The sequence below is a fragment of the Hakea prostrata genome, chromosome 6 (genome assembly GCF_041222555.1).
Source record: "Hakea prostrata isolate BN-2017 chromosome 6, UWA_Hpros_2, whole genome shotgun sequence".
Taxonomy (NCBI): domain Eukaryota; kingdom Viridiplantae; phylum Streptophyta; class Magnoliopsida; order Proteales; family Proteaceae; genus Hakea; species Hakea prostrata.
In genome coordinates this window covers 34,781,530-34,795,270 of record NC_142605.1, presented here as the reverse complement: position 1 = coordinate 34,795,270, position 13,741 = coordinate 34,781,530, and the positions used below count along the sequence as shown (strand labels likewise).

The following is a 13,741-nucleotide window of genomic DNA, read 5'->3' as shown; positions in this document are numbered from 1 at the left end:
TAACTGTAAAAAAGCGTGAGGATGTAGTCGTGTGCGAACATCTCTGCTATATTATTATATATAAAGTGCCTTGAGGTTGTAATCGTGGTGCGCGCAAGCTGACCGGATGAACTTCATTCAAAAAAGAAAAAAAAAAGTGCATACTTATTAATGAGGAAAATGTGGGTATTTATAGTTCTTAGAAGATGTAGTTGTGGAGTCCGATGTGGAGACTTACAAAAGAGTTTAGGGAGAGTATTGCAATTTTGTAAACTGAGGGGCGAACAATTTAATTATAGCACAGTTAAGTGAGCGCCTAGCGAAAAGAACGAATAATAAAAAGACGGAGTATATCAATGAACTCGGTGAGGGCTCTGATAGAAGAGGCAGAGCGGAAGAGAGAGTGGTGGGTGCAAATCTGCAATTGCGGGGCAAGCGATCTTTGAAAACGAATTCGTGAGGCTTTTTTTGATTTCTAGGGCTTGCATCGGAGATTCGGGCAGCTATGGAAGGCGAGGATGAAGGACCAGGAACGATGATTGAGGACATCGTCGCCAATGGTGTAGATGACAAGCGTAGTAAACCGATCTTTAGCAGCGAACAGATGGATGTGGAAGCTTATGCAAGTCTCTACAGCGGCAGAACGAAGATCACGAGGCTTTTATTCATTGCCGATCGGTGCGGTAACCAGTCAATGCAGTTGGAGGCATTGCGAATGGCTTACGATGAGATTAAAAAGGGCGAAAACTCTCAACTATTTCGTGAGGTCGTTCAGAAAATTGATGGGAGGTTGGGACCTGATTATGGGATGGACCAGGCATGGGTGGATAACGTTGATCGTAGAGCTGAGCAGAGAAAGGAGAAGCTTGAGAACGAGTTAAACTCTTACCGGGTGTGTTTCACTTTTTTCTTTATTTTACTCATTCAATCATATGGACTTAATTCAAAACCTTGTTTGTAGTTGCAGGGTTACCTTTGTTTCAGTTTGCATTTCTTTTACCTGATGTGCATAATTAGAATGATTATCTGGTTTCAAATTTCAAACCCTACCCAAAACAGTACTTTCATTTATTCACTTATCAAAAAGGTAATAAATGGATTCCAATGGTTTTAAGTTTATAGCTCCTGCAGTGAAGAAATATTATCCAGTTGGGGCTGCCTAGGTGAAAATATGAAAGAGTCGTGAATCGAGGGGTCTGTGTTGCAGTAAGGGTATAATATGGGTTGCATTAGTGCTAGTCGTTGTTATTCGTATTACATAAGACGCCCTATGTTGGTTAGGGTTAGTTGCTTGTAGCTATTAATAGTGGAATGAGGTAAAGGGGATAGAGTTAGTGGATAGCTATCATGAGAGCTGGGGAAGATAGAATTTGGAGACGAAACCTTTTCTTCAAGTTAATCTTTCGAGGAAGAGGCCTGGCTTATTCAATTAAGCCAAATATGCAATGCTTTGTCGATGAAGCCAATTCTATCATTGTCCTTATATTTTTCTCTTATTTCAATATCCCTTCTTATCTCTTTCTATTATCTATTATTCCCACCCCTTGTGCATGTATCAGTTTCGGAGCACAATCTGTTGTCTGAACTTTCTGGGATGAGATAGCCTGATTCCTTTAGTTTAAATTTGATCATTTGGTACTTGGGGGCTCATATCAGGTTATGTCGCCGGAATTACCCTTATTAGGTGGGACCTGTAAGATGCTGGTGGATGACTTGTGGTGAACTGGAATAGGAGTCCCTTACTTTCTGCTTCCTGATTAGATGGTTATAAGTCAAAATTTTGTGTGTAATAGGGTGCTGTTGATTAGGTGATTCCTTTGCCCCCCCCTCTGGGACCAATGGGGGGTTACTTATCGGAATTGTGTTCAGAAATGATATGGATTATGTGTTTTTCTTTTTTTCCTGGGTAGATATATGGATTATGTTATTTGCATCCTAATTTGAAGTCTGGCTCAATTTTGGCAAAGCTTCAGAAAAGAAGAGGCTTGTGCTGATAAATCCTTTTTCCTACTCTCTTAATGGTGGTGCATTTCACAGATTTAGTCTGATAGCTTCATTTGAAGTTATGTAACAATGCAAAGAGCAGATATTTGATTTGATGTGTCAACCAGCAATAAGAAAACACCAGGGCATGTTTTCATCTTTGCAAGGATATCCTGAACTACTCCATTATGTAGATTTGGTCAATGGATGGGGTTGTGAGATAGGGCAAACCATGACCCTTGTTATCGAAAAACTCCTGTTGGTTTCAATATGTACCTGGGCCTTCCCTTCTTCCACTTCAACCATCGACCCGGATCTCTTTGAAACCCGTTCTCCCCTAAATTACCCCTTGTGTGAGACCTCCCTCTCCAACCCCTCTTGCCATTCCCCTATTAGCTATATGGATGCCCCCCCCCCCTTTCTAGTCTTAATGTCTGATTTTTTAATTTGGAATGTCAAGGGACTCCCTTGCAAAGCAAGCTGAAGTGAAAAACTCAATTATGAGCACTAAAGTCTCTCTCTGTGCTCTCATTGAAACCCATGTCCATATGTGGATAATGCCCATCTGATTGCCCAGTCTATCTCCCCCTCTTGGTCGCCCGGTCTATCTCCCCCTCTTGGTCATTTCTCTATAAGTCTTCTGCCTCGGTCAATGGTCATATTTGGATTCTCAGGGACCCCTCTAGATTCCAAATCTCTCTTTTGAAGTCCACCCCTCAACTCATGCATCTTAGTATCCATATCCCTAACTCCTCCCCCTCTCTCCTTACCATCATCTATGGTTTTAATCGAGCTTCTGATCATATTGGCCTTTGGGAGGATATCCGTTCTATCTTCACCTCTATCTCTGATCTCCCTTGGGGTCTAGGTGGTGATTTCAACATTATCCGCTACTCTCATGAGCGAGTGGGAGGATCCCATTCAGACCCAGTTGCGATTGAGGACTCTGGTCTCTCAGATCTTCGTTGGTCTGGGCATTACCTCATTTGGCATAATTGTCAATTTGATCCCGATAGAATTGCTTATAAGCTTGACAAATTCCTCTCTAACTCATCCTGGCTCTCTTCTTTTCCTGCTTTCCTTGCTTTCTTCCTTAACTCTTGGTTTCTTTGACCACTCTCCTTGTCTCATCCACCTCTTCCCCTCTATCTCCTTCAGCCCTAAGCCTTTCAAATTCTTTGACATGTGGTCTTCTAACCCTTCTTTCCTTTCCACTATCATAAATGCTTGGTTTAAGCCTGTCCACTGCCACTCTGTCCCCCTTATTGTTTTTGCTTGCAAGCTTCGCAATACTAAGGAAGCCCTCAAATCCTGAAATTCCTCATCTTTCGGCAACATCTCCTCTAGGCTCTCCTCCTTTCGCCTCGACCTCCAGAGAACCCAATCTCTCCTCCAAAGTGACCTCTCCAACCCTTCTCTTGCTGATCAGGAAAAAGCCCTCTCCTCGGATCTCTCCCCCCTTCTCTCTCTTGAAGAAAGCTTTCTCCGCCAGAAAGCTAGAATCAAATGGCTTGAGCTCAGCGTTTCTAACTTTGCCTATTTTCATAATTCTCTCAAAGCCGGTAACAATTTCAACTCCATTCCCTCCCTTCTTACTAGTAATGGTACTTGGATTTCTGATCCCCCTAGTATCAAGGTTGATGTCACCTCCTTTTTCTCCAATCTTCTCTCCCTCCTTGCACACCTCTCCCTCCAAACCTTTTCAACAAGTTCATTGATCCCTCCTCCTTTCCCTCCCTTTGTGCTATCTCCTCCAATGAAGAGATCTTTTTAGCCATTCGTTCCCAGAACTCCATTCGTGCCCCTGGTCCATATGGATTTAGTATGGGCTTCAGGCTCTTCCTCGCCTCCTAGGATTTTCTTGAGCACGATCTTGTTCATGCCATCCGTAGCTTCTTTTTAACCCTTCTCAGCTTTCCTCCATCAACCAAACTTTCATTTGTCTCATTCCCAAGAAGCAAGGTGTTTCCTCTCTCTGATTTCCATCCCATCTCTCTCTGCAATCTCCTCTACAAATTCATCTCCAAAGTTTTAGCGAATAGGCTAAAAAAGGTCATGCCTTCCCTTGTGAGCTCGAACCAATCTGCTCTCATCTCTGGCCGTAGTATAGCGGACAATATCCTCCTCTATGTGGAAATTGTTTATGGATTTGATAGGTCTTCTCACTCCCCGGCCGCCCTCCTCAAGGTAGACCTCCATAAAGCCTTTGATTCCATTTGCTGGGACTTCATCAATAATGCCCTTTTCTCCATGGGTTCCCCCCTTCATCCACTAGATTGAGATCTGTATCTCCACCCCCTGATTCTCCATTATTACTAATGGATCCCCTATTGGTTTCTTCTCTTCTTGTGTTGGTATTCGTCAAGGCTGCCCTCTCTCCCCTATCTCTTCTCCTTAGCCTTGGAGGCCTCCTCTCGTATCCTCCAATCCAACATGGACCAACTCCTCATCTCTTCCATTCCCAAATGTAAACCTCTAAAGCTCACCCACCTTGTTTTGCTGATGATCTTATGATCTTCTCCAAAGCTTATCACTTGTCCATTTCCTCTATCCTCTCGGCCCTTTCCCTGTTTGAATCTCTCTCTAGCCTCTAGGTCAATCTTGATAAATCCACCATCTTCCTCTCTGGGGTCTTTGATTAGTTGCGTGCCTCTCTCCTTCAGCTCTCGGGGTTTAAGCTTGGTTCCTTCCTAGTTTCCTACCTTGCTCTTCCCCTCATTCTTGGTAGGTTCACTCGCCATCACTACCTTCCCATGCTTGACCACATTCGTACGAAACTCCAACTTTGGAAAGATAAGCTTCTCTCCTTTGCCAGTCGAGTGGTGCTCATTCGCTCAGTCCTTCAATCCTCCTACCTCTACTGGTGTGAAATCTTCTCCATCTCGAAATCATTATCCATGCTATGAAGTCCCTATTCTCTGCCTTCTTTTGTAAAGGGCGTGAAGCTTCCCGCTTCATCCACCTTGTTAGTTGGTCGACCGTTTGTCACCCAACCTCTGAAGGTGGCCTCAGCATTTGCCGGATCTCTGATGTTAACTCTGCTTGCCTTCTCAAGCTCATTTGGAAAATTATTTCAAAGCAAGATTCCATTTGGGTTAATTGGGTCTACTCCTTCCTTCTCCGTTCAAATCCCTTTTGGACGGCCCCCAACCCTTCTTGGATCTGGAGGAAAATTCTCTTGCTTCGTCCCCGTGCTGTCTCTGCTATCTCTACTTCAATCTCCACTGGCTCCTCTACCTCCTTTTGGTTAGACCCGTGGCACTTGATGGGCATTCTCTTTTTCCTTTTCGGCCCCCGTGCAATTTATGCTACTCGTATCCCCAAATCCACCCCTTGTTTACTTTCATTTCTGATGGCTCTTGGACCCCTGCCCCCCTCTCTATTCTCACACAGGTTTGGGACTCTTTCCCACATTTCTTACTCTCCCAGTGACACTACCATTTGGCTTCCATCCCCAACCAAAACCTTTACCACCTTTTCAGCTTGGAACCTTCTTTGTGCCCATAACCCAAAGCCTCCCTTGGTTTGGTTTAAAAGATACATCCCCCGACACTCCCTTACCCTTTGGAGAGGCCTTAACCTCGCACTCCACACCCAATCCTTCCTTATTGGCCACCGTATCCCTGTTAACCCAAACTGCATCTTTTATTGGAGTGACATGGAGGACGTTGACTACCTCTTATTTTCTTGCTCTTTTTCCATATCTATTTGGGAAAAAGCCCTATCTATATTTGGTCCCGTTCGAGGCGATCATTTGGTTTTGCTAGTGAGTGGTCTTGGATTTTGAGAAACTTTCCAGGTTCTTCCATTTGCGATTGGGTTGGTAAGCTCGTGTTTAGTGCCACTGTCCATCATCTTTGGTGGGAGCATAACCTTCGGAGATGGCTTCCAAATCTTGCTCGAAAGATATTATTTGGAATGCCATCTATTTTAATGTTTCTTCTAGGCTTGTAGCTTCTCCCCATCCCCTGATTGCTGATACCCCAAGGAACAAGCTTATTGTTGTCTCCTGGGGTCTTAATCTTTCATTCCGGTCTTCCTCTTAAAAGACCGCCTTTGTTTGTTTGTTCCTCTTTTGTTAATTCAATTATTTATTCATCCCAAAAAAAAAAAAAAAAAAAAAGAGACCACTTTCAGCTTATTGATGCTTTCCAAAAAATTAGTTTGAGGCTGCAGGGAGTGTTGGGATATTGAGGTCATATTCTATCAGGTCAACCAGCCTTATTCGGGGAAAGTAATATTCTTTGTCTGTTGGTTTTTAGGAGTTTACTCCCAGATTTGTTTGAAGATAGTTTCCAGATCTAAAGGAGAAGACTTTTGGCTAGTTTTATTAAACCTTATTCTGTCTTATTCTAATTTTTTTTATCCAATCAGTTTTGTGGAAGATTTATATTCTGAAGTCTACTGCAACCTAAGGTCTGACTGCAGTGCTGGAGTTCTGATATCAATCATCACAACATGCTGTGTTGAGTTCCAATCAATTCTTGATTGAAGATGTTGGGAAATAAGGTGCATTTTAGAGCTTTTCTGCAACAGCCACATTAAAGTTGTGGCAGTGTAATTTGGTGAGTTGGAGGAGCTGAATGGTAGATGGGTGGTTAATACACCAAGTCAAGAGTAGTTTGATCATTTGGAAACAGTGACATGTCTGAGACTATATTTCAGCAGATAGCTGATGAGGCTGCACCAGAGGTGTCGGATAGTGGGCCAGAAGGGCAAAGCACTAGGGGGTGCCTGATGGTGAACCAGAAGAGTAAAATGGGCCAATTTGAGTGCCAAGGGAAATTTAGTTGCTTGACAAGGTTACAACTTACAAAAGCACATGGACAGATAGAGAACATTTTGACAGTATATTAGTTCCTTTCAAAGAGTTTACACAAGGTTTAGAGCAGCAGGTGAAGTTACCATTCATTAAAAAAAATTAGAAGTTTACAGTTCCATGCAGAACTAGTGGGTAGTCTTACTTCTGGAGAATTACTACACCTAGTAGGAGCCTTAGAGACCTGAAAAGGAGTTGCTTCTGGCGAATGGGGGATTGTTTGCAGCTGTTTCATGTCTGCTTGAATCACCTTGTCTGTTGCATATGACCGACTAATTCTCTCCATATTCTTCATTTTGTTTTTCCTCTGCAGGTTAAGGGACTCAGTAGTAAATTAATTTCTGATTTTCTATTCAAACCTAGCAATTATCAAAGAAAAATGAAGAAATGTAGAACTTCGAGACAGAGAAACTAGTCAAAAACCAGTTCTTATCAAAGCTGGAGAATTGCTTAAAGAATACCTCCTCTGTTAAACTGCACTATTTCATACTTCAGAATTGATTTAATCTTGCAAAGCTTTTAGACAACTTTTTATTGCTCCTGGTTTTGGTGGATTGCAAGAGCAGAGTTGTATGGATATCATTGTCAGATAACTTGCTTGTGTGATCTAATTGGTGGCAAGCTCTGCATTTTAGGATATCAGGATCTTATCTAGTCTTTTTGTTTTGATCTGATTGCCTTTGATGCAATGGATGATCTCTTTGGGGATAATCATTTATGATGTATAACTTCACTTCCGAGTTTCATGGTTGTGATTATATATACGTGTTCTTCCTTTTGAACTATTTCCTAGCTTTTTCTTAAATTGGAACGTTAAATCTGGCTTGCAGTTGTTTGTACACCAATTCATATTCTTCTCGTACTAGGTGTTTCTTTTTACAGCCGCTATTCGGAAACTTGTTGCCTCTATTACAAAGTCTTTTGAAAGTAGTGTTATTTTGAGAAAAAAATTGGTGACATTGGGTAAAGGGGAAGGCCTTGGAGCAGTGGTCAGGTGGTCCAAAGCTGTAGCATGAGGTCAAGGTATTGAAACAACCTCTCAGGAAAAATTGCTGGGGTACTACGAAAATTGTGCCCCCCCCCCCCCCGGGAAATTGCTTGTGCAGAAGCCCTCGACATTGGGTTCAACTTTTTTTCTCTTCCTTTTTTAATGGGGACATCTAATTTTCACTTTCTGAATTCTTGGTTCACCGCACTTCAACACACCACCCTCACTAATTTTTGAGAGAAGTTTGGTGAGAAAGGAAACATAATTTCACGCTCTTCCTTTTGGCAAGGGAGGCTCGTCAACCTATTGATTTCAGCTCTCTCCAGACCTCTGGAAAAGAATAAAAAAAAGGTCGAATGGTATGATCCTTCCGTCACCCTAGAATGGGAGGGCTGATCTCGTAGTTCTTGGTCTGTGAGGATGCATTGTTAGGTGCTCCTTTTCCCATTGAGGCCAACCTAAACCAATGCTCAAGAGATAGCTGTCCATACATTGATAGTGGCTTTTTTACTGGTTGTTGCTTTTTAAATACTAGATGCATCTCACTTTAACATGTTCTTCTCACTAACTTGAAATAAGTACCATTCTTTTTATGAGCCAAACCTTCACATATTTTGCTTTACTGTTGCTATTTACCATAACTAATGTCCTTGGGGTACATATTCATGCCTGCTAAGTCAAGCTTCCCCTTGACAGCCCTAAGTGTTTGGCATCGAACTAGCTCAGTTCTTGCTTGATATTTTGTAGACACATTCATGAGGTCGTTTTGGACATACATTACTGTGTCATAACTATCAAGCTCGCAAGGTAACAGAAGGTCAAAAAGGCAAGCTGACACCAACAATGAGGCAGGATGCGTTCATAGGTGCCTAATTTGATCAAGGAGTTTGGATTTCATGGAGTTGCCTTGGCAACACCAAGCTGGTGCATTGACAACTATGTACTTTGGATCTAAAACTTTGTAAAGGGTTGAAATTTAAAGTTGAAAAGTTCAATTCAAGGTGCATGAGACTTGTCTTGTGCCATTAAGAGTTTAACATAATCATTGGTTGGATTGGACTGGGTCATCATGTTTTGCTCTTTTGGGTCCCTTTATAAGATATTATTGTCATTTAGAGTTTGCCACATCTACATTCAGAGTCTGATGAACTGAACAGTGTGATTTTTAGATTGGTCTATATTATGAATGTTCTCTCTTATCCTCCCCCAACAAAAAAAGGAGGGGGGTCTCTAGTTTCCTTCTTAACGTCTGATCCTAGAAATTTTTATGCAGACAAATTTGATAAAAGAAAGCATCAGAATGGGATACAATGACTTTGGTGATTTTTACTATGCTCATGGTCTCCTTGCTGACGCTTTTAAAAACTATGTCCGTACTCGTGATTACTGCACTACTTCAAAGCACATAATTCAGATGTGTCTGAATGCAATTCTTGTTAGCATTGAGATGGGCCAGTTTACACATGTCACAAGCTATGTAAGTAAAGCAGAGCCGACGCCAGAGGCTCTGGATCCTGTTACTGTAGCAAAATTGCGTTGTGCTGCTGGATTGGCACACTTGGAGGGGAAAAAATACAAACATGCTGCTCGCAAGGTTTGTGTCTGCATTTGTAAGCGATTTCTGCAGAAAAATTGTATTCATAAATCTTGCATGATGCATTACTTGATATTGCCATGTTCTTATTTTTCTTTTAGAGCTTTAAGTAATCTAAAAACTTGGGTCTGCCAAGCTTTTGACTCTAGTGATAGGATGTTTAGTTCTCTTATTCTTTTATACTTAAACGTTCTATAGTTTTCTGTAGAAGAATCTGAATTGTGAACCAAATATTTTGAAAATAATCTTGACTATATTTGTGTTAGGCTATCACAAACAAAGGAAAAAGTTTGTTTGGTGATTTATAAAATGAAATTTAAAATCCTGTTCTGATGATTAATTTCTTTGCCCTTTCCATTGTAAAAGTTGAAGGGCATTTTATTTTGATTGGAGAATGTTAATGCCAAAAGGAAAAGAAAAGAATTTGAAGAAAACTAGGGGAAAGGAAAAACAGAAAGAAAAATACTCAGCTTGATAACCCCATTTTCACATTTTTTTCTTGGAATTTTCCCCTGGGAAAAGAGGAAATTTCCATTAGGCTATGCTTTAGAGTCTCCTTGGAAAACTTTTACTTGCAAGATGGTCATGTGGGGTTCATGTTGTGGAGAATCTTTGGGTTGGGTCCCACAGTTTTTGAGGAAATATTAACTTAGGGTGTCTGACAATGACTTATCAAGTTTTCACATTTTATGTGATCATCAGACTTATCATTGGTTTTCAATTATTTGGAAGGTTTTGACACATTAACTATTTGAGAATTTTGTTGGATGTGTTCAAAATGTTTTCTGACATTTAGGCCACTTGTAGAATCCTCGAGGTTTGGAATCTGATCTTTGTCGGAGGGCCAGAAGCAGTATTGATGCCGGATTTTTTTATTTGAAACCTTGAGAAATGGTGGAAGCTGTTTCTCTCTTGACGATGAAGCTTATCTCCCATCGTCTCACTGGTGGACCTTGACCCTTTTTTTGTGGTGGGGGGTCTGTATCTAGTATTCAGTGTTTGCTGGGATTTGGTACCGCTCTCGTGGCCTGTACCGAAGCAGTGCTTTACCCCGAGATTTCTTATTTGGAGACCGGGCAAGTTCAATAGCATTTTGATTTCTTGTCTGGGTATTTCTTTCCCTACATATTCTTTATGATGCGGTTGACTTGCCAATCTAGATATAGATGCTTAACAGTTTCAAAAGTTAGAATCCATTACTCATTTTCTTTTTTCTTGAATGGATGTCGATTTCTCATTATAGCAAATGGAGTTAGGAGTATGAGAACTGTGCTTGATGCTCTTGATTTGGTTTCGTGTTGGTGCTTGCATGTTGTATGCTCATCTATTCATTATGTAGTTCAGTGGGGTGGAGCAGGTCTGTTCCTCTGTGCTGCTGGTGGTTTTGTGGACCTGTACAAGGTTTATTGTTTTCAGTGGTTGTGTTGGGTGGGGTGACTTATGTTGATTGTCAACTGTAAAATATTAACTTCTGTTCTGGTATGTTGACAGTTCTTGGAGACAGGGCCTGAATTGGGAAATAACTACAATGAAGTGATTGCACCACAAGATGTTGCGACATATGGTGGACTTTGTGCACTTGCTAGTTTTGACAGGACAGAATTGAAGGCATTTATCTAAATATTTCTGTGCTTTAGTTTTCATGCTTGCCGTTGAGAAATCAACCTTCTAACTAGTTGTCTTTTTCCCCAACAGAACAAAGTTATAGACAATCTCAATTTTCGAAATTTTTTAGAGCTGGTGCCTGAAGTAAGGGAGCTTATTAATGATTTCTATTCAAGGTAAGAATTATAAACTCTGATCCTGATCTTCTTGTCCTAAATCTGCAACTTCTTTCTTATCTCTGTTTTTATTATGAATGTATAATTTTCTGTAGGACTTTGAGGCCAAAAATAAAAAAAAATAGAAGTAGCCCAAAAGTTACTGTTTTGTATATATATTAGAATCCTTACTTCCTTAGTATCCCAAAAGGAGGAGAAAAAGTAGCCTGTGGAATTCATCTTGCTGAAAATGCCTGTAGTTTAGACTACCAGAAAGGAGCATGATGAAATGAAGGGAAAAGTTACTGGCATACATCCTTTTTTCAATCTAAGCAGATAATAATAAATACAAGATGGTTTTTTTTTTGGGGGGGGGGGGGGGGGGCTTTTGAATGCTATCCTCGGAAACACAAAAATTGATCTAAAAGCATTTTGATAACTCAACTCTAGGAAACAGTAGTTTAGAGCAAGGATAAGAACGCTTCAAGAATGGCGACGATGTGGTGTAAGCTCACAAGCAGAGTTTCTAATAGTGGTGAAACTGAAATTAAGTCCTTTAAAGCCGGCTGCCAGTAACGCAAGTTTATAGTCGGTTACTGGAGCTTACTTTATTGAAGGTCCTTACAAGATAAGTGGATATGGTTTTGTTCGTGAATGTATGTCATTGAAGTGTCTGTGCATTTCAATTTTTTTCTCTTCTCATTATTGGAGGGAGTAGACCCTATTTGATATTTGAAAAATTGGCTATCTTGCAGCCGTTATGCTTCATGTCTTGAGTACCTTGAAAATCTGAAAGCCAATCTGTTGCTAGACATCCATTTGTATGACCATGTGGAGCCTCTGTATAATCAAATCCGTCACAAAGCCCTGATCCAATATACACACCCGTTTGTGTCTGTTGATCTTCACATGATGGCTGGTGCCTTCAAAACAAGTGTTGCAGGGCTGGAAAAAGAACTTGAGGCTTTGATTACTGACAACCAGATACAGGTATGATTTGGCTACAATCTTGTTCGTTTCTGTTAATTCATGGAACTTGATTTGTCTTTGTAATGATATTTTTTTCTTAATTAAAACTTGGAAACATTTCACATTTCTTTCAGCAATTCTAAAGTACAAACCTTCTTCGTTGAGCATGTTATGCATCTTTTTGGTCATCTGTTTCATTTCCTGTGTGTTCGATGTCAATTTATCATACTTTCCTATGACAGGCTCGAATTGATTCGCACAACAAAATTCTTTATGCACGACATGCTGATCAAAGGAATGCGACATTCCAACGGGTCCTACAGACAGGCAGTGAGTTTGACCGTGATGTCAGGGCAATGTTGCTGAGGGCTAACCTACTCAAGCATGAATGCAATGCAAGAGCAGCTGCAAGGAAGTGCCTCTAAAATGACCAGCTTTGACTAGCGTATTCTGATTTGTTTTCGCATGCACCGGGCTGGCTCCTACTACAGGGTATGGAGTGAGTTTTTGGAAGACGAGTGATTAATGTGTCTATGGAGCCTCTCTTTTTTCGAAAATCTTCCATTCAGCTCTATATTGCACCTGCACTTCCTGAGTATGCCAGTCTTCATGTTTATATGGCTGAGTCTTGACTGCTGTGTATATACTCTTGCGTTTCATTGTTTGTAGTTTGTTAGCACAAACTATCATCCACATTGCCCTGAAACGATAGGAAGTTAGGCTATGATGGTTCACATGGAGAAATTGGTATTCATCTAAAAACTAAGCCGTGCTACAGAACACTCGGATAAGAATTCTAGCTGGGAGTTATTTTTGTCGATCGTTTTCCCTCATCTCAAATTTTCTACATCCAAACCAGCCCAATTGTTATGATGAAAGCTAGAAGACTTGAATATGAGCCACATATTGGACGGTCGTATTTTAGATCTGTTTCTTCTCTGAAATCGATTTGTTTGCTCTGTCCTTGAACACTGGTTGCTGATAACAATGGAAAGCCAAATTTAGGGCCAAAGATGAATCGGTTTTGGTTGGAGATATTTAGCTGGTCCATTTCCCCCTCAAATGGAAGAAGATTAAATTAAAATAAATTTTTTTTTATTCTCTAAATGTTACTTCAACCTTTGATGTGATTGATAGACATGTGTCTTTTGTATAGAGAGAAATGAATGGTCCTTATAGGGCTTGGACGGTTGGTTGTTAGTTGGCTCTATTGTGAGTAAGAAGGCTCAAACTAAAAAAAAAAAAAAAATACCATTCGCTGTGAACTTATTCCCCAATGTTATGAAATTTTCATTGAAAATTTTGTCATTTGGGACGGTTGCTTTTTCCCAAATTAAGTACCTCAATTTATGCTATAAGGTTTCTCCCTACTGTTTTTAAAATCAAAACATATAAACAATCAGAGAAAATGTAATATTTTTCCCTTTCGTAAACCCTCATCTTCTGTATCCCCATCCATGCTCCAATTGCATTGACATCAGAGATCCCATCCCAATTATAGATCGTTCTATAAGTTTATCATTGCAGTGTTTATGGAAATTCTTCTGATCAATCTTAGGTTTTATATTACAAAAGATTGAAAAAACTTATATTGTAACGTTAATTGGGAAAGATACTCTTTCAACGTCAAGAAGGGGGGGGGGGCACAA

At 40.6% G+C, this 13,741-nt stretch overlaps 1 protein-coding gene across 1 annotated transcript; it reads left to right on the top strand.

Annotated features, from left to right (window-relative positions):
- Positions 1-280: 280 nt before the first annotated feature.
- FUS6 (COP9 signalosome complex subunit 1) lies at positions 281-13,145 on the top strand. Its single transcript, XM_089158567.1, has 6 exons — positions 281-871; positions 9,043-9,363; positions 10,855-10,971; positions 11,059-11,144; positions 11,879-12,113; positions 12,335-13,145. Exons 1-6 carry the CDS (start codon positions 485-487, stop codon positions 12,515-12,517), a joined length of 1,329 nt encoding a protein of 442 aa, XP_089014693.1. The 5' UTR covers positions 281-484; the 3' UTR covers positions 12,518-13,145.
- Positions 13,146-13,741: the final 596 nt, after the last annotated feature.